Source organism: Hemitrygon akajei, unplaced genomic scaffold, assembly GCF_048418815.1.
Source record: "Hemitrygon akajei unplaced genomic scaffold, sHemAka1.3 Scf000039, whole genome shotgun sequence".
NCBI lineage: Eukaryota > Metazoa > Chordata > Chondrichthyes > Myliobatiformes > Dasyatidae > Hemitrygon > Hemitrygon akajei.
The window spans coordinates 5,811,974-5,832,293 of record NW_027331925.1 but is presented as its reverse complement, the minus strand read 5'-3'; the positions used below and the strand labels follow the sequence as shown (position 1 = coordinate 5,832,293).

Here is a 20,320-nt window from a genome sequence, read left to right as displayed (position 1 = left end):
CTTGCCCCTTTCAGTCCTGCCTCAGACTGAACCAGGCTTTTCTCTCCGGCTTCTTTTCTGTTATGCTCCTTCTTTAGCCCATCACGCCGATCGGGACACAGGCGGCCACCGGCAGCTCTCTGAGGGTTGATCGGCCCATCACGCCGATCGGGACACAGGCGGCCACCAGCAGCTCTCTGGGGGTCGATCGGCCCATCACGCCGATCGGGACACAGGCGGCCACCGGCAGCTCTCCGGGGGTTGATCAGCCCATCAGGCCGATCGGGACACAGGCGGCCACCAGCAGCTCTCCGGGGGTTGATCGGCCCATCACGCCGATCGGGACACAGGCGGCCACCGGCAGCTCTCTGGGGGTTGATCGGCCCATCACGCCGATCGGGACACAGGCGGCCACCGGCAGCTCTCTGGGGGTTGATCGGCCCATCACGCCGATCGGGACACAGGCGGCCACCGGCAGCTCTCCGGGGGTTGATCGGCCCATCACGCCGATCGGGACACAGGCGGCCACCAGCAGCTCTCCGAGGGTTGATCGGCCCATCACGCCGATCGGGACACAGGCGGCCACCGGCAGCTCTCTGGGGGTTGATCGGCCCATCACGCCGATCGGGACACAGTCGGCCACCGGCAGCTCTCCGGGGGTTGATCGGCCCATCACGCCGATCGGGACACAGGCGGCCACCGGCAGCTCTCCGGGGGTTGATCGGCCCTGTGGCCTCTGCTTTCACCACACGACTTCAATCGTCTTCCAGGGGAAGGTCCTTCCGACCGCAGGGATGAGGCCTTTGGAGATTCAGCTGACGTTTTTGTCGCACTGGGTTTTTAAGAGATGGGGTTGCTGGCCATACGGCCAACCCTCCTCCGCTCGTAGCCGGGCTTAGACAGTCCATGGCCGCGTTTTCTTATCTGTTGTCTGTTTAATGTGTTTTTGATCCCACACTAACCAGAATTTCCACTGAACACATCCAGCAGCAGAATGTTCATTCCCTGAGTCTGCAGCGCGCGTAGTGGACAATCGCGGTACTGCAGGGGATCAGCAGCTCCCGGAACGCGAAAGCATTCTGAATCAGGAAGTGCTGGGAGTTAACATGGTTTCGAAAGGACCGGTCGAGAGTTTAAGCGAGGAGGCAATTTGTCCCGTCTGCCTGGATTTCTTCACCGATCCGGTTATACTGGAGTGTGGACACAACTTCTGTCGCTCTTGTATCTCACGGTGTTGGGAAAGGGAGGAGAGAAACTCCTGCCCGGAATGTAGAGAGGTGTTTGCTGACCGCACCCTCAGGGTGAATCGGGCCTTAGCAAATCTGGCTGAAAAAGCTCGAAATCTAAACCTGAATCCCAAAGGGAAGGAAAGTAAACTTCACTGTGAGGAACATGAGGAAGAACTGAAGCTGTTTTGTGAAACGGACAAGACACTGATCTGTGTGATCTGTGCAGTGGCGGAGGAACACCGAGAGCACCGCTTCAGGCCGATTAAAGAAGCTGTTAAAAACTATATGGTAAAAACTAACGTTAGTTCAATACTTAAAATATTTCCTTTGTCCTACATATCATCACACGAGCTTCCATAACCAACACATCATTCTTTGCTACTTCTGCCATTTCCAACGGGATTCTAGCATCTCTCCGTCCCACAGCCCACCTCCGCACCCCGAACTCTCCGCTCTCCATACGGATCGCGCTCTACGTCCTGTATCTATCCACTCGCTCCTCCCCACTGATCTCCCTCCTGGTACTGACACCTGCAAGCGGGACAAGTGAATCACCTGACTCCTAACCTCCTCCCTCGTCACCATTCAGGGACGCAAACAGCCCAGTTCCTCCCGTTTCCTCCATGGTCAATTGTCCTCTCCTATTAGATTCCTTCTTCTCCAGCTCTTTACCTCTTCCACCTGTCCCCTCTCAGCTTCTCACTTCATCACCCTCCCCCACGCTACCCCTCACATTGTCTCACCCGTCAGCTGTCAGCTGGTTCTCATTCCCAACCTTTTTATTCTGGCTTCTGTCCCATTCCTTCCCAGTCCTAATGATGGGTCTCATCCCGAAACACCGACTGTTTATTTCCCCTGAATAGATGCTGCCTGACTCACTGAGTTCCTCCAGCATTTTGTGTGATAATCGGGTTTGATCACCTGTTTCTTTTGATGCATCTTTATTTCTATTTCCTTCACTCTCTGACTTCCAGGATCAGCTAAAATCTTCCTTAGACTCTCTCACAAAAAAGAAATCAGACTTCCAGGAAAAGGAGCAGCAACAGAAAGAGAAGATTTCCGGAGTTCGGGTGAGGCTTCCTGAGCGGAATTTCTGATATTACTGTCGGGTTTTGCTCCATTTAATGCAGAATAGCCGAGTATCGTAGCTCCAGTGACCTGGGTTCGATCCTGACCTCTGCTGCAGTCTGTGTGGAGTTTGCATGTTCTCCCTGCGACCAGACACATCTCAAGGACATGCTGGATGAATGGTTAATTACAATTAACCCTGAGAAGGTCGAGGAGGGTGTATGTGAATCAGTTGGCCGTTAATGGGTCAGTGATGGAGAATAGGTTTCAGGAAAACGTGAGGAAATGGGGTTGACGGGAGTGTCTCAGAAGTAGTATGGACCCCAATGGACCGAATGGTCACTTTTATGTCATAAGGAAATACAACACAGCAATGCAGTAAACTAATCTTCACCTTTCATTTGACAGGAACAGTCACACAGCGTTCAGTCCCACATCACATCCCAGTTTGCTGAACTGCGCCAGATTATCACTGAGAAAGAGCAGAGCTTGCTCAGGGATCTCAGGGAAGAAGAGAAGAGGATTCTTAATCCAATGGAGAAAAATCTTCAAGAGATTCAAGAGAATATCAGGTTTATTCAGGAGGAAATCTTGAAGTTAAAGGAGCAGATGGATCAAAAAGATGGTGTGATATTTCTCAAGGTGAGTGATTAAATTTGAATTTATTTCTGTCAAATTGAACTAAATGAACAGTGGTATATTTGAAATAAACACAGCACAGCGGCCAATTCTACCAAATCAATTGCCGCTGCTGGTGTCCTCACACAGAGTGTTCTCCTTGCATGTCGAACCTCCAATCACTCCGCTAATGACATTCGGAGACAGATATTTGATCATATATCAGCAACACACAATCTTTAAGCGATGAATTTTCAGCATAATTAATCGTAAATTAAACTGCAATGAATCGGTCAACGATGTGGACAGTAGGTCCAAGTCTAATCAGATTTGTGTTTTTATTTATTTCAGGAGGAAGCTCATCGGAAGAGGAGGTAGGACATGCTCTTTACTGAAACCCTGCACAGATTTGTAAAGTAGTTCAAAAATTCCAGTTTATCACCAGCAGTTTAATATTTACAGGATTACTGACGATATCCAGGAATTGTCAGTGACAGATGAGGCCCTGCCGGTTGGAAAATTCGTTCACCCCTATTTGTTGAACACAGTGCTGAGAGAAAAACTTGATACCATTAAGCGAGGTAACATTTACAAAGATTCATTTTTCCTTGTTCACGAAACACAATTATGTTATAAGTTGAAGCAAGGATTGGCTGCGATAATGGACTGAAGGGGAACTGAAGTTTATTCCACATCAACCCCACCGACTGGGAGGCATCACTGTCACATGGTCAGCTGGAGATGTCAGACCCCTGAACACACCAGCACAGGGTCACAATACAACCAATACATGGGACTGGCAGATGAACCACTGTGTCCTGATTCCAGACACACTGCACTAACACACCAGGACATGAATTTGAATCTTACCACAGATGCTGGGAATTTAATGCTGACTAAAAACGGGTATCAGTGTGGTGACGGGGATTGTCAGGAAAATACACAAGTGCAGACTCTGACTGACGTAGGAATACCTTCTTCTGGATCAACAACTCTCACTGTTGATAGAGGGAGCAGAGGGGAGCAGTAGTGATCGGGGACTCAATCGTTCGGGGAACAGACAGGAGAATCTATGGACAAGAATCAGACACCGGAATGCTATGTTGTCTCCTAGGTGTCAAGGTCTGGGACGTCTCGGATCGTGTCTGCAGCATTTTGGAGAGGGAGGGTCAAGAGCCAGCTATCATTTTGCAACTTGGGACCGATTACATAGGAAGCAAAAGCAAAGAGGTCCTGAAAATAGAATTTGGAGAGCTTGGTAGAAAGCTCAGAAGCAGCACCCCCAGGGTTGTAATTTCTGGATTGCTGCCTGTGCCACGTGCTGGTGAGGGTAGAAACAGGATAATTTGACAGATAAACATGGCTGAGAAGATGGTGCTGGGGACAGGGCTTCAGGTTCTTGATTCATTGGGATCTCTTCTGGTGGAGGAATGACCTGCTCAAAAGGGATGGGTCGCACCTCGACCCGAGGGAGAACAATATTCTCGGAGAGAGAGGTTTCATAGAGCTGTTGGTTAGGGTTTAGACTAATTTGGTGGTGGGGGTGGGGGGTTGGAACTGGAGTGAAGGGATAGGACTGATGGTAAAAATGCAAAGATTGCATGCAGTCAGACTGCCAGATAGTGCGGACAGATGCGAGGAGAAAATTGCAGCCAGCAGGGTGAGTATCAGTGCATTAGGGATGCAGAATTAAGAAGGGTAGCAGCTACAGTACACAAAGTGTTATATCTCAATGCATGGAGTATGAGAAATAAGGTGGATGATCTTGTTGCACTATTACCGATTGTCAGGTATGATGTTGTGGCCATCACGGAGTCGTGGCTGAAGGATGGTTGTAGTTGGGAGATGAATGTCCAAGATTACACAATGTATCGGAGGAAGGAAGGAAGGCTGATGGGGTGGTGTGGCTCTGCTGGTAAATCAGCAGCAAGATGCGACATAGGATTGGAAGATGTTGAATCCTTGTGGGTTGAGGTAAGGAACTGCAAAAGTAAAAATGACACTGACAGCAGTCATATACAGGCCTCCCAACAGTCAGTGGGTTGAGGCCCACAGATTACAACTGGAAATAGAAAAGGCTGATGAAAAGGACAATGTTATGATAATCATGGGAGATTTCAACATGCAGGTCAATTGGGAAAATCAGGTTGGTAAAGGATCTCAAGAGAGTGAGTTTGTTGAATGCAATGTGATGGCTTTCTAGAGCAGTTTGTCGTTGAGCCTACTCGGGGAACAGCTCTACTGGATTGGGTGTTATGTATTGAACCAGAGGTGAGTAGTTAAAAGAAACCTTAGGAAGCAGTGCTCACAACATGACTGAGTTCAACTTGAAATTTGATAAGGAGAAAGTAAAGTCTGACGTTGTAGTATTTCAGAGGAGTGAAAGAAATTACAGTGGTCTGAGAGAGGAGTTAGCCAAAGCAAATTGGAAGGAGATGCTGGCAGGGATGAGAGCAGAGCAGAAATGGTGTCAGTTTCTGGGAAATTGAGAAAGGTGAAGGTTAGATGTATTCCAAAAATAAATAAATACTCAAATGGCAAAATAGTAAAACTGTGGCTGACAAGGGAAGATAAGTTAATGTAAAGGCAAAAGAGAGGGCATACAACAAAACAAAAATTAGCAGGAAGACAGAGGATTGGGAAGCTTTTAAATATCTACAGAGAGGAACTGAAAGAATGATTGGGATGAAAAAAATAAATATGAAATTGATTTAAATTGAATTGACTTTATTACTTACATCCTTCATATACCTGAGGATTAAAATTCTTTATGTTACATCTCCGTCTAAATGTGCAATTTGCAATTGATAGTAATTTATGATGAATAATATGTACAACAGGCTGGTTAATATAACATAGAAATACAGTTCTGTCCACATGAGTTAATCAGTCTGATGGCCTGGTTGAAGAAGCTGTCCCGGAGCCTGTTGCTCCTGGATTTTAATCTGTGGTTTAGAATCCAATGTTAGCATTCAATCCAAGAGCAGGGATGTGATGCTGAGGCTTTATAAGGCAGTGGTGAAGCCTCACCTTGAGTATTGTGAACAATTTTGGGCTCCTCATCTAAGAAAAGATGTCCTGGCATTGCAGGACGTTCATTTCATAAGGATGATTCCAGGAATGAAAGAGTTCTCATACGAGGAACATTTGATAGCTCTGTGTCTGTACTCACTGGAATTTAGAAAGATGAGGGGGGGATCTCATTGAAACCTTTCGAATGTTGAAAGTCCTAGACAGAGTAGATGTGGAAAGGATGTTTCCCATGGTGGTGGAGTTTGGGACAAGAGGGCACAGCCTCAAGACAGAGGGGTGTCTATTTAAAACAGATGCAGAGAAATTTGTGCCAGCGGCTGGTGAATTTGCGGAACTTGTGTGTATTTAAGGCAGAGCTTGATAGGTTCTGGATTGGACACAGCATCAAAGGTTACGGGAAGAAGACCAGGGAGTGGGGCTGAGGAGGGAAAAAAGGATCAGCCATGATTGAATGGCGGAGCAGACTCGATGGGCAAATGGCCTAATTCTGCTCCTATGTCTTATGGTGATCAGACCACTACATTGAAGCATTGTGAGAATGAGCTCGGACACACCAACAAGCATTGACATGGGTCAAGATTTCATCTCGGGAGAAGCACACACAGCATAACCGGCCTGGCAAAGCTCCCTCACACACATACACAGGAAGGATTGGCAGATTGTAGTCAGAGCCTCAGCAATGTACGTTGTTATTTCCCTCAGTAACCTGGAAACCAATCTCTTCAAAGACAGTCATTTATTCATTTAAACAACTCAATCAAGTGTGACACATTGTCAACACACATCAGACATGTGATGACACACTGTAACATACAAATTCTTCAATGTGCACACTCTGCTTCAATATGTATACCCACCACACGGATATTTACCACAATCAACACACACACACACACACACACACACACACACACACACACACACACACACACACACACACACACACACACACACACACACACACACACACACACACGGATATACTATCAGAGTGTGACACACGGCCACAGAAATAGGCACAAATTCCCATTTAGGATTGAAATCTGCCGTCCTTACCCAGTCTGTCTGTTCAGTGGCACTGAGCTGCCCTCTGACGTGACGTCACATCAACACTTCACAGCCAGACTCCGGGGTGAGATTCCTCAGGAGGATGATCTGGGAGGGTTTGACGGATGTTGAACCCACGGCCCACTTCATCAATCTGCAAGACTAAGATGTCTTCTTGAGCATGTCCCATTTGTGTGTGTTTGCCCCCCCCCCATCCCTCTAACCATTTCCTGTCTGTGTACCAGCCCAAATTTATTTGAAAATACTTTATTTTTTACCTGTTTCTACAGCGTCTGAGGGCAAATTCCATTTACCAACCTCCGTCTCTATAAAAATGTTACCCGGTAGACCACTCAGAAAAATTTCCCGTCTCACTTTCAATCTGAGGCCTCTGGTTCTGTACTCCCATTTCTTGGAAAAAGAAACTTTAAGCTCCTTATGAATTATTTACCTTGATAAGGGGTCATACCTGAACATCCTACACTACAGCTGAATAGTCCAAGCTTACCCACTCTCTGCTTTTAACCCAAGCCCCCAGTCCAGGTAACATCCTCCTGAAGCCTCCTGTCCAGTGTAATGATATCCTCCCGATATTCGGGAACCGGAAATGCAGACAATGCTCCAAGTGTGGTCTATCATCGACATCAAAGGCCTTGCTGAATTTCATGTGGACAGTGTGGAATAGGCTGATGAATACAGGACTGAAGGTGTTTTTTTAGATTGGGACAAGAACGGCGAGACTGCGCAGGACAGCGCGGAGAGTTTAAAAAGATGACCACCCTATACAGCGGGCAGCGGAGTGGGTGGCAGCAGAGTGTAGGGCTTTGGCTCAACAGGTTTAGGCGGTAACGGGAAGAGGCGAGAGCGAGGCACCGACTCTTTTTCTCCCCTTGGCAAATCGGCCCGGACGGACGGGGCAACGGCAGGGCACATTAGCTAACGGTTTAAAAAGTTCGTGTGCTTGGCGAAGTAAGTGGGTGAGTAGACCTATCTTTCTTTGTTTCATTCCTGTAGAATTAGGTAGCATGTCTGCAGGGTTAGTGCTTTGTTCAGGGTGCCAGATGTGGGAATCCTGGGAGACCTCCAGCCTCTCTGATAGCCACATCTGCACCAGGTGAACCGAGATTCAGCTCCTCGGAGACCGTGTTAGGGATCTGGAGCTGCAGCTTGATGACCTACTGCTTATTAGAGAAAATGAAGAGGTGATAGACAGGAGCTACAGGGAGGTTACTGTCAGGAGAGGGAAGGGAAATGCCCGGATAGTGGAGAGCACCCCTGCGGCTGCCCCCCTCAGCAACAAGTATATTGTTTCGGATGCTGTTGAGGGGGCTGACCTGACAGGGGACGGCCACGGTGACCGGGTCTCTGGCACTGAGCCTGGCGCTGTTGTGCAGGAGGGAAGGAGGGAGGAGGAATGCGGTAGTCATAGGGGATTCCATAGTCAGGGGAACAAAGAGGAGATTCTGTGAGCCTGGTAGAGATACCTGCATGGTGTGTTGCCTTCCATGTGCCAGAGTACGGGTTACACCTGAACCCGAAGGGGATCAATATCATAGCGGGAATGTTTAATAGAGCTGTTAGGGAGGGTTTAAACTAATTTGGCAGGGGGATGGGAAACTGGAATGATAGAGCGGAGGAGGGGGAAAACAGAAATAAATCTCAGATAGTGAGCAGTCAAGATGTCAGGAAGGACAGGCAGGTGATGGAGCAAATTTGTAGCCAATGGGATGAATTGCAGTGCAATCAAAACAAAAAGTACCAAATACTGGACTTAAGGTGTTATACTTAAATACACACAGCATAAGGAATAAGGTGGATGATCTTGTCATACAGTTACAGATTGGCAGGTATAATTTTGTGGCCATCACTGAGACGTGGCTAAAGGATGCATGTCTCTGAGAGCTGAACGTCCAAGGATACACGGTGTATCGGAAGGACAAGCAGGTAGGCAGAGGGGGTGGCGTGGCTTTATTGGTAAGAAATGATATTAAATCATTAGAAAGAGGTGACATAGGATCAGAAGGTGCAGAATCTTTATGGGTTGAGCTAAGAAATCACAGGGGTAAAAGGACCCTGATGGCAGTTATATACAGGCCTCCTAACAGCTGCAGTGAGGTGGACTACAAATTACAACAGGAAATAGAAAAGGTTTGCCAGAAGGGCAGTGTTATGATAATTGTGGAAGATTTTAACATACGAGTGGATTGGGAAAATCAGGTCGACACTGGATCTCAAGACAGAGAATTTGTAGAATGTCTACGAGATGGCTTTTCAGAACAGCTTGTTGTTGAGCCCACTAGGGGATCAGAGGTACTGGAGTGGATATTGTGTAATGACCCAGAGGTGATTAGAGAGATTGAGGTGAAGGAACCGTTAGGAGGCAGTGATCGTAACATGATTGAGTTCACTGTGAAATTTGAGAAAGAGAAGCCGAAATCCGATGTGTTGGTATTTCAGTGGAGTAAAGGAAATTACAGTGGCGTGAGAGAGGAACTGGCCAAATTTGACTGGAAAGGGACACTAGCGGGAGGACGGCAGAGCAGCAGTGGCTGGAGTTTATGCGAGAAGTGAGGAATGTGCAAGACAGATATATTCCAAAAAGGAAGAAATTTTCAAATGGAAAAAGGATGCGTCCGTGGCTGACAAGAGAAGTGAAAGCCAAAGTAAAAGCAAAGGAGAGGGCATTCAAGGAAGCAAAAATTAGTGGGAAGTCAGAGGATTGGGAAGGTTTTAAAAGGTTACAAAAGGAAACTAAGAAGGCCATTAAGAGGGAAAAGATGAACTATAAAAGGAAGCTAGCAAATAATATCAAAGAAGATACTAAAAGCTTTTTCAAGTATATAAAGAATAAAAAACAGGTGAGAGTGGAGAAAGGACCAATAGAAAATGATGCTGGAGAAATTGTAATGGGAGATAAGGAGATGGCTGAGGAACTGAACGAGTATTTGCATCAGTCCTCACTGAGGAAGACATCAGCAGTATACCGGACACTCAAGGGTGTCAGGGAAGAGAAGTGTGCGCAGTCACAATTACGACAGAGAAAGTACTGAGGAAGCTGAATAGTCTAAGGGTAGATAAATCTCCAGGACCAGATGGAATGCACTCTTGTGTTTTGAAGGAAGTAGCTGTGGAGATCGCGGAGGCATTAGCAATGATCTTTCAAAAGTCAATAGATTCTGGCATGGTTCCGGAGGAGTGGAAGATTGTAAATGCCACTCTGGTATTTAAGAAAGGGGCAAGGAAGCAAAATGTAAATTATAGACCTGTTAGCTTGAGAAATGGTTGGGAGGTTTCTGGAGTCAATTGTCAAGGATGAGGTTATGGAGTCATATGACAAGATAAGCCAAACTCAGCATGGTTTCCTTAAAGGAAAATCCTGCCTGACAAACAAGATAAGAGCCCATGGAATTATGGGAAATTTACATATGTGGATAGATCGTTGGCGGATTGGCAGGAAACAGAGAGTGGGAATAAAGGATCCCATTCTGGTTGTCTGCCGGTTACCAGTGGTGTTCCACAGGGGTCCTTGTTGGGGCCGTTTCTTTTTACGTTGTATATCAACGATTTGGATTATGGAATAGATGGCTTTGTGGCTAAGTTTGCTGATGATACAAAGATAGGTGGAGGGGACGGTAGTGCTGAGGAAACAGAGAGTCTGCAGAGAGACTTGGATAGATTAGGAGAATGGTCAAAGAAGTGGCAAATGAAATACAATGTTGAAAAGTGTATGGTCATGCACGTTGGTAGAAGAAATAAAAGGGCTATTATTTAAATGGAGAGAGAATTCAAAATTCTGAGATGTGTTACGAACCCCGTAACTGGGTTACTTACCAGCAAAGATAGAGAGGTCGGTTGAAGTCTGATGGTACTATTTTTAACAGTATTTATTGGTAAAAATACACAAAAATAATATCAATGCAAACATACAGATAATATACGTCGTCAATACTAAATCTAAAAGTGCGGGTATAATAATAATCAATAAGAAATAACTATCGTTGTCTAGGGGATAATGTATTGTCCGATGGAAATATAAAAGTCACTCAGTTCATGCAGGCTTCAGCATTTGGTTGGAGTCAAGAGAGAGTTTTTAGAAACTTGCCAGCTTTTCCTTTTTATGACGCCGATCCTTCAAAATTTCGTTGGTGGCCTCTTCTTTAGCGAAGCCGTTCTTCCGTGGTAAGGCCCCAATCCGAGGCAACGGGAAAGGACGCACGCAAGCCCTCCACTGGATGTCGCTATTAAACGCTGTCACGGGATTTCTAACATTTCTCCTGGAGCGTCTCAAGGGGTTGTTTCCCAGACCCGCTTTTATCCTTACTCAGATGTCAATCAGGTTGGGATGATGCAATCCCTCAATCAGCCCACTCCGGTCATTCCCTGAGGTCTTCAATGAATAGTACAGTACTCAATACACAATTCCGTCTCCAAGAGACAATGGCCGTTATTCGTGGCTTTGTCTTGCTGAGGGGCCAGGACACATTGCAAAAACCTGAGGATTCTCTCTCACTTCCTGGGTCCCAGACCCGAATTAAAAGCCATCTTGCGATTCTCAAGAAGGAGGGGACGAATTTGTACCTTTCGGCCCGTGAGAGTTGTTGCACATTCGGAACAGATGCAATGGGACTTGGGAGTGCTCATGCAGGATACCCTTAAGGTTAACCTCCAGGTTGAGTTGGTGGTGAAGAAGGCGAATGCAATGTTGGCATTCATTTCCAGAGGAATAGAGTACAGGAGCAGGATGTGATGTTGAGGCTCTATAAGGCACTGGTAAAACCTCACTTGGAATACTGTGTGCAGTTTTGGGCTCCTTATTTAAGAAAGGATGTTCTGACATTGGAGAGGGTTCAGAGAAGATTCGCTAGAATGATTCCGTGAATGAGTGGGTTAACATATGAAAAACATTTGACCGCTCTTGGACTGTACTCCTTGGAGTTTAGAAGAATGAGGGGGAACCTCACAGAAACATTTTGAATGTTAAAATGCATGGACAGAGTGGTTGTGGCAAAGTTGTTTCCCATGGTGGGGGAGTCTAGTACGAGAGGACATGACTTAAGGATTGAAGGGCAACCATTCAGAACGGAGATGTGAAGAAATTTTTTTAGCCAGAGGGTGGTGAATCTGTGAATTTCTTGCGGCAGTGGAGGCCAGGTCATTGGGTGTATTTAAGGCAGAGATTGATAGGTATCTGAGTAGCCAGGGCATCAAAGGTCATGGTGAGAAGGTGGGGGAGTGGGAATAAATGGGAGAATTGATCAGCTGATGATAAAATGTCGGAGCGGATTCGAAGGGCCGAGTGGCCGGCTTCTGCTGCTTTGTCTTATGGTCTTATTTGAATGCACCAGTATACAGAATGAGGATCTTGTAGCACAGGTACAGTTTGGCAGGTACAAACTTAGGCAGGTACGACTTTGGTCGAAGGAATAAAAGCAGAGACAATTCTGTAAACAGGGCGAAAATTCAAAAATCAGAGGTGCAAAGGGGACATGGGTGTCCTTGTGCAGGATTCCCTGAAGGTTAACTTGCAGTTTGTGTCGGTGGTAAGATTGGCAAACTCAATGTTTGCTTTCACTTCGAGAGGATTAGAATACAAGAACAAAGATGTAAATCTGAGGTTTTATAAGGCATTGGTCAGACCACACTTGGAATATTGTGAGCAGTTTTGGGTCCCTTCTATTGGAAAACGTATTGGCATTGGAGAGGGTCCAGAAGATTCACAAGAATGATTCCGGGAATGAAAGAATTAACATATGAGGACTGTCTGATGGTTCTGGGCCTGTACTCACGGCAGTTTAGAGGAATGTCTGATTTATTATCTCCATCAACCCTATTCTCCCGCCTCCTCCCCATAACATTGGAGACACTGACCAATCAAGAAGTTTACTTATTAACTTCTGCTGTAAAAATCAAACATGAGAAACTCTGCAGATGCTGGTAATCCAAGCTACACAGGTTCTGATGAAGGGTCTCGCCAGATCTCTCTGACACCTGTCTGGAGAGAGTTGATGTTGGGAGGATGTGGGTGGGTCGAGAACGGTAAGCACAGCCTCCCAACTATAGGGATGTCCATTTAGGACAGAGATGAGGAGGAATTCCTCTATCCACAGGATAGTGAATCTGCCACAGGCAGCTGTGGAGGCCAAATAATTGAGTATATTTAAAGCAGAGTAACACACACAAATTGTTGGGGGAACAGCCGGCTGGGAAGTTTCTATGGAAAAGAGTAAACAGTCGACGGTTCAGACTGAAAACACTTCATCAAGACCTGTGTTGCTTAAGGGTTCCTGCAAATTCATCCCCTGTCCTAATGAGGGGCTGCGGGGGATGGGGTTGTGGGAAAGGGGACAAAGTCATCCTCATCTGCCATCTTTGCCCCCTCTAGCTTCTCATTACGTCTACACACACAGTTCACCCACAGGGTTTCCACCCCTCCCCCTCCTGGTTCAATCTGCCATTCATCTCTCCCCTACTGGTTCCCATTATCACCTCCTTTATTGTCTCAAACCATCACACTGCCCCACTACACACTCACAAATGAATGTGAACATTGTATGACGGTCCTGTTCCTGTGCTGTACTGCTCTATGTTCTCTGTTCCCAGTTTCGAAGAATGAGAGCAGATCTCATGGAAACACAAAATTCTTTCAGGGGTCAACAGGCAGGAGTGAGGGAGGATGTTTCCCCTGTCTGAGGAGTCCAGGGCCAGGGGTCTCTCTGCTCTCCTGTCCAGCGGAAAATCCCTGGGGAGACATTAGTTGTCCACCCGCTTTTGTCGAGTCAAAGGTTAAAGTCTCCCCCCGATCCCCGGGGCCGCGCTGTCCGAGTCTCCCCCAGATCCCCGGGGCCGCGCTGTCCGAGTCTCCCCCCCCCCCCGATCCCCGGGGTCGCGCTGTCCGAGTCTCCCCCCCGATCCCGGGGCCGCGCCGCCCGAGTCTCCCCCCGATCCCCGGGGCCGCGCTGTCCGAGTCTCCCCCCGATCCCCGGGGCCGCGCTGTCCGAGTCTCCCCCAGATCCCCGGGGCCGCGCTGTCCGAGTCTCCCCCCCCCCCCCGATCCCCGGGGCCGCGCTGTCCGAGTCTCCCCCCCCCCCCCCCCCCGATCCCCGGGGTCGCGCTGTCCGAGTCTCCCCCCCGATCCCCGGGGCCGCGCCGCCCGAGTCTCCCCCCGATCCCCGGGGCCGCGCTGTCCGAGTCTCCCCCCCGATCCCCGGGGCCGCGCGGCCCGAGTCTCCCCCCCCGATCCCCGGGGCCGCGCTGCCCGAGTCTCCCCCCCGATCCCCGGGGCCGCGCTGCCTGAGTCTCCCCCGATCCCCGGGGCCGCGCTGCTCGAGTCTCCCCCGGATCCCCGGGGCCGCGCTGCCCGAGTCTCCCCCCGATCCCCGGGGCCGCGCCGCCCGACTCTCCCCTGATCCCCGGGGCAGCGCCGCCCGAGTCTCCCCCCGATCCCCGGGGCCGCGCCGTCCGAGTCTCCCCCCGATCCCAGGGGCCGCACTGTACGTGTCTCCCCCCGATCCCCGGTGACTCTCTAATTCTCTGCTTCTCCCCCCGATCCCCGGGTCCCCGCTGCCCGAGTCTCCCCCCGATCCCCGGGACCGCGCTGCCCGAGTCTCCCCCCGATCCCCGGGGCCGCGCTGCCCGGGTCTCCCCCCGATCCCCGGGGCCGCGCTGCCCGGGTCTCCCCCCGATCCCCGGGGCCGCGCTGCCCGAGTCTCCCACGATCCCCGGGGCCGCGCCGCCCGAGTCTCCCCACGATCCCCTGGGCCGCGCTGCCCGAGTCTCCCCCCCGATCCCCGGGACCGCGCTGCCCGAGTCTCGCCCCGATCCCAGGGGCCGCGCTGCCCGAGTCTCCCCCCCGATCCCCGGGGTCCCCGCTGCCCGAGTTTCCCCCCGATCCCCGGGGACTCTCTAATTCTCTGCTTCTCCCCCCCAGTCTCTGTCACCCTGGATGCGGAAACGGCGAATCCGTGGCTCGAGGTGTCTGAGGATCGGAAGAGTGTGAGATGGACCCGGACCCGGAGGAATCTCCCTGACTCCGGGAAGAGATTCACAAACTGGTCTTGTGTGCTGGGATCGGAGGGATTCACATCGGGGAGACATTACTGGGAGGTGGAGGTGACGGGGAATCGGGACTGGTGTCTGGGAGTCGCCGCCGAGTCTGGGGAGAGGAAGGGACGGGTCAGTCTGAGTCCGGAGACCGGATTCTGGGTCATCGGGCGGGAAGGTGACGTGTTACATCGGGATTATGACGTGTTCGGTGGTCTCCTCTCCCCCGAGTCCCGTCTCCCTGCCGGTCCCATCCCCGGGAGAGTGGGAGTTTATCTCAGTTACGAGTCCGGGACAGTTTCATTTTACAACGCGGAGACCAAGTCCCATCTCCACACCTTCACTGGGAATAAATTCTCGGGGAAACTTTATCCTTTCTTCCAAACTTGGGTTGTAAACCAGTGGCTGAGAATCTGCTCCGGTTCCGCTCCGGGTCTGTAACCGGGTCGGGTCCCGGGACCGGCGTCAGGAGTAAAGTCCCTGTAAATATAAATGTGCGGAGAGTGCAGCTAAATACGTGGCTAAGGAGATGGTGCAGGAGGGAGTTTCTGGACAATTGGGCTTTGTTCCCGGGAAGGTGGGGCCTGTTCCGACGGGACGGTTTGTCCCTGAACTGGAGGGGGACTAACATTCTTGCGGGTAGATTTGCCAGTGCTGCTCGGGGAGGGGAGGGGGTTAAACTACATTTGCAGTGGGAGGGGAACCAGAGTGTCAGATCAGATAGTGAGGTGGAGGAGGATAAAGGTCATACGAGGACTGCATGTATAGACAGAAATCAAAGGTTTGTACATTAGGTTGTAAATTAATTTCAGAGCTTTAGAAATTGTAGAAAATAAAGATTTTCAAAAAGATTTTGATGAAGAACATGACCAGAACATATGTGAAAAAGTGGCTACTTCAGTTTTATACCTATCGCAATAATTGTCTATGTTAGGAAATATTTTGGATAGTCTCTCCTTTGTTAAATAGTAACAGTGAACAATTTTAAATTGAATTAAACACTGATTGGCACATATCAAAGAAGAATTGACCATCTTCATTAACAAAGGTCATATTAAGTTCTCTCTCCCAATCTTGTTTAATTTTTACTGATTAAGGGGATCTGTTTTTTGCAGATTTATTTATTTTTATTTTCATTTATTTTGTGATGGTCGATTGATGACTTTTGAAGAGTTAATTAGCAAATATTCTCTCTCTCATACACACTTTCTGCAATATCTTCAGGTTAGACATTTTTTACAAAAATAATTATCTTTCAATATATGCAAGAATCTGATTAGTTGGATAGTATTTTGAATATGAATCCTTTAGTAAGAGAATTTGTAATTCTCATTGGTAGAATTTATAATTTATTTTTAATACATTAATACAAAAAGATAACCTCTTACCTAAGGTTTCTACATGATAGAAATATTCGTTGTTTCAGTCGTGATAGAGGGGGAGGGATGAAAGGGGGGAGGAGTGGCATTACTAGTCAGGGAAAATATCACAGCTGTGCATAGACAGGACAGACCGGAGGGCTTGTCTACAGAGGTCATATGGGTGGAGCTGAGGAACGGGAAAGGTGTGACCACACTAACAGGGGTGTATTATAGACCGCCCAATAGTCAGAGAGAATTGGAGGAGCAAACCTGTATAAAGATAGTAGACCGATGTAAGAAACAGGAAGTTGTAATAGTAGGGGATTTTAACTTTCCACATATTGACTGGGACTCCCAAACTGTAATAGGGCTAGATGGCTTGGAGTTAGTGAAATGTTTTCAGGAAAGTTTTCTAAATCAATATATGGAGGTACCTACGAGAGAGGATGCAATACTTGATCTCCTATTAGGAAACCAGACAGGTCAGGTGACAGAAGTATGTGTAGGTGAACATTTTGGGTCCAGTGACCATAATGTCATCAGTTTCAAGTTAATTATGGATAAGGATAGGCCTGGTCCTCGAGTTGAGGTTCTAAATAGCAGAAGGGCTAATTTTGTGGAAATGAAAAAAGATCTAGGAAGAGTGGATTGGGGTAAGTTTTTTTTTTTCCTGACAAGGATGTGTTCAGTAAGTGGAAGGCCTCCAAATGTGAAATTTTGAGAGTGCAGAGTTTGCATTTTCCTGCCAGGATTAAAGACAAAGTTAACAGGCATAGGGAACCTTGGTTTTCAAGGGATATTGGCGATCTGGTTAAGAAAAAGGGAGAAGTGTTTTGCAGGTATAGGCAACAAAGAGCAAATGAGTTACTTAAAGAGTATAGAAAACATAAGAAAATACTAAAGAAGGAAATCAGGAAGGAAAAAAAGACATGAGGTGGCTTTGGCAGATAATGTGAAGGAAAACCTGAAGGGTTTCTACAAATATATTAAGAGTAAAAGGATAGTAAGGGACAAAATTGGTCCCCTAGAAGATCAGAGTGGTCGTCTATGTGTGGAGCCTCACGAGATGGCGGAGATCTTAAACAGTTTTTTTGCATCAGTATTTACTCAGGAAACTGGCATAGTGCATATGGAAGAAAGGGAAACAAGCAGTAGTGTCATGGAACATTTGTAGATTAAAGGGGAGGAGGTGCTTGCTGCCTTACAGCGCATAAAGGTAGATAAATCCCCCGGGCCTGACTTGATATTTCCTCGGACCTTGAGAGAGACTAGAGTAGAAATTGCAGGGGCCCTGACAGAAATATTTAAAATGTCCTCAGCCACGGGTGCAGTGCCGGTGGATTGGAGGGTAGCTCTTGTTATTCCGTTGTTTAAAAAAGGCTCCAATAGTAAACCAGGTAATTACAGGCCAGTGAGCCTGACATCAGTAGTATGTAAATTATTGTAAGATGTTCAGAGAGATCGGATTTACAAGTATTTGGACAGCCAAGTGCTGATTAAGGATAGAATCTTGAAGAGTTTTCGAGGAGGTTACCAACAAAGTAGGTGAAGGAAAGGCTGTGGATGTTGTCTACATGAACTTTAGTAAGGCCTTTGACAAGGCCCCACATGGGAGGTTAGTTCAGAAAGTTCAGACATGAGGTATCCATGGAGAGGTTGGAGAGATTGAAAGAGTGCAGAGATTTACTAGGATGTTGCCAGGTCTTCAGGAGTTGAGTTACAGGGAAAGATTGAACAGGTTAGGACTTTATTCCTTGAAGCGTAGAAGAATGAGGGGAGATTTGATAGAGGTTTACAAAATTACGGGGGGTATAGACAGAAAATGCAAGTAGGTTCTTTCCATTTAGATTAGGACAGATAAATACGAGAGGACATGGCTTTAGGGTGAAAGGGGAAAGGTTTAGGGGGAACATGAGGAGGAACTTCTTCACTCAGAGAGTATTGGGAGTGTGGAACGAGCTGCCATCTGACGTGGTAAATGCAGGCTCACTCTTAAGTTTTAAGAATAAATTGGATAGATACATGGATGGGAGAGGTTTGGAGGGTTACGGACTGGGTGCAGGTCAATGGGACGAGCGGAATAAAGTTTCCGCACAGACTAGAAGCGCCAAATGGCCTGTTTTCTGTGCTGTGGTGTTCTATGGTTCTAGTGAGTGAAATAAACACGAGATGAGAATTATCGATCGATTAATTTTAACTCGTTCACCGCATCCGTCAACCGAACAGAAACACCGGGGATACAGCAGCAGCCGTGGGCGGCCGGTCCTGAGCTCCCCCGGGTCCTAAAGTCCACCCGTAATGAGACAGGTTAAATGGGACAAGTGGGGGCGGTGCTGACCGGAAAAGACAGTGAAGATTGTTCATTAAGTTCATCTGCCATTTCTTTGTCCCCCATTACTACTTCAGCAGCATCATTTTCCAGTGGTCCCGTATCAACTCTCATCTCCCTTTCACTCTTCATGTAACTGAAAACTAAACTTTTCCTATCCTGATTTATATTATTGGCCAGTTTGCCCTCATATTTCGTCTTGACCATTCTTGTGGCTTTTTTCGTTGCCTTTTGTTGGATTTTAAGAGCATCCCAATAATCCAACATCCCACTCACCTTTGCTACCCTATATGTCATTTCCTTAGGTTTAACACAATTATTACATGCTTTTTCCAGCTCAAACTATGAATTGATTTAAAGTCAGTCCCATAATTTAATAGTTTTTATCTGAAAACTATCTACCCTCGCAAAGGTTGTACTGAAGACTGCATTTGATTTTTCTTCAGCCTTGTACGCTTCACATTGAAATAGTATGTGTTTCGACAGTTTCATTATGACAAAATGTACACAACACAGAATTAAGTTTTCCAATTAGTTACAAGGCATAATTAAGCATAGTGTGGACATTTCTAAGTCGAGTCAATATCATTCCTTGCCTTGTTTTAAGCCCTTCTTCTATAAACCCAACGGGTTTATGTATTCTGTAAAGGTGTCTGTCCTTATGTCCATTATCCTACGTCTTGCCATAAGCCCCCAATTCTTAACACTACCAGCCCTTTAGCTTCTAATTTGCTAAGTGGAAGGTCTATATCCACAGCTTAACATTTAACAGCTTTTGGTGCTACACAGTCAACATCATCATTTCCCTCAACAGTGTGATGTGCAGGGCCCATAATGTGCAGACATATAAATCAAACTTTATATATGAAATACCGTTTGACAAGTTTCCAACAGTCAATCTGACCTACTGCCAGAATGACCTGTTTAAGACTCATCAAAACCGAAATGTATTCTGAGCAAATTATGAGGTCCAATTTCCTCTACCCACTGTAAGCCTATACTGTTGGGAAAGAATTCTGCTTCCTATGCTGATAAATGGCTATAAGTCATTTCTTTATCATTACCTGCAATTCAGGCACACAAAAACAGCCACACCAACATCCCCAGTTAACTTATCTTTTGATTCATCTGTAAAAATGATTACTGTATGATAATAACTTTCATTAATATACTGATGAACCAACAGACTCTCAGGCAGAACCGAATCCAATCGTGTAACCTAAAATCAACTGAAGTCATTGGAAAAAACAAGATGGAGTTACAGAGAAAGCTACAGTGGGACATATTGTATCATCAAATACACCCATATTCCCAGCATGGTAAGAACCCAGCCACCCAAAACAAAAAACACTCTTCTTGTGATGTCCCCAACCGTCCTCCAGCACACCTTTAATAGGATGATCATTTCTTTGCCCCCACAAATTAATCCAGTATGTTGACATCAACTTGAGCCTCTGTTACTTTGAGGGCAATTGTCCCATTGCACTCAGTAAAGCCAAAACAGGAGACAACATTACCGCACCAGAACACAATCTTAAAGTCTGTAATTGTATCACAAACAAACATTTTTAATTTAAAGATGAAGCTGATCCATAGGCCACAAAGACATAATCAAG

General features: G+C 47.1%; 1 protein-coding gene across 1 annotated transcript; it reads left to right on the top strand.

Annotated features, from left to right (window-relative positions):
• Window positions 1-2,181: 2,181 nt before the first annotated feature.
• LOC140720264 (zinc-binding protein A33-like) lies at window positions 2,182-18,661 on the top strand. The gene is made up of 6 exons (XM_073035135.1): window positions 2,182-2,278; window positions 2,685-2,918; window positions 3,246-3,268; window positions 3,357-3,475; window positions 14,902-15,032; window positions 18,602-18,661. Exons 2-6 carry the CDS (start codon window positions 2,811-2,813, stop codon window positions 18,659-18,661), a joined length of 441 nt encoding a protein of 146 aa, XP_072891236.1. The 5' UTR covers window positions 2,182-2,278; window positions 2,685-2,810.
• The last annotated feature ends 1,659 nt before the right edge of the window (window positions 18,662-20,320 follow it).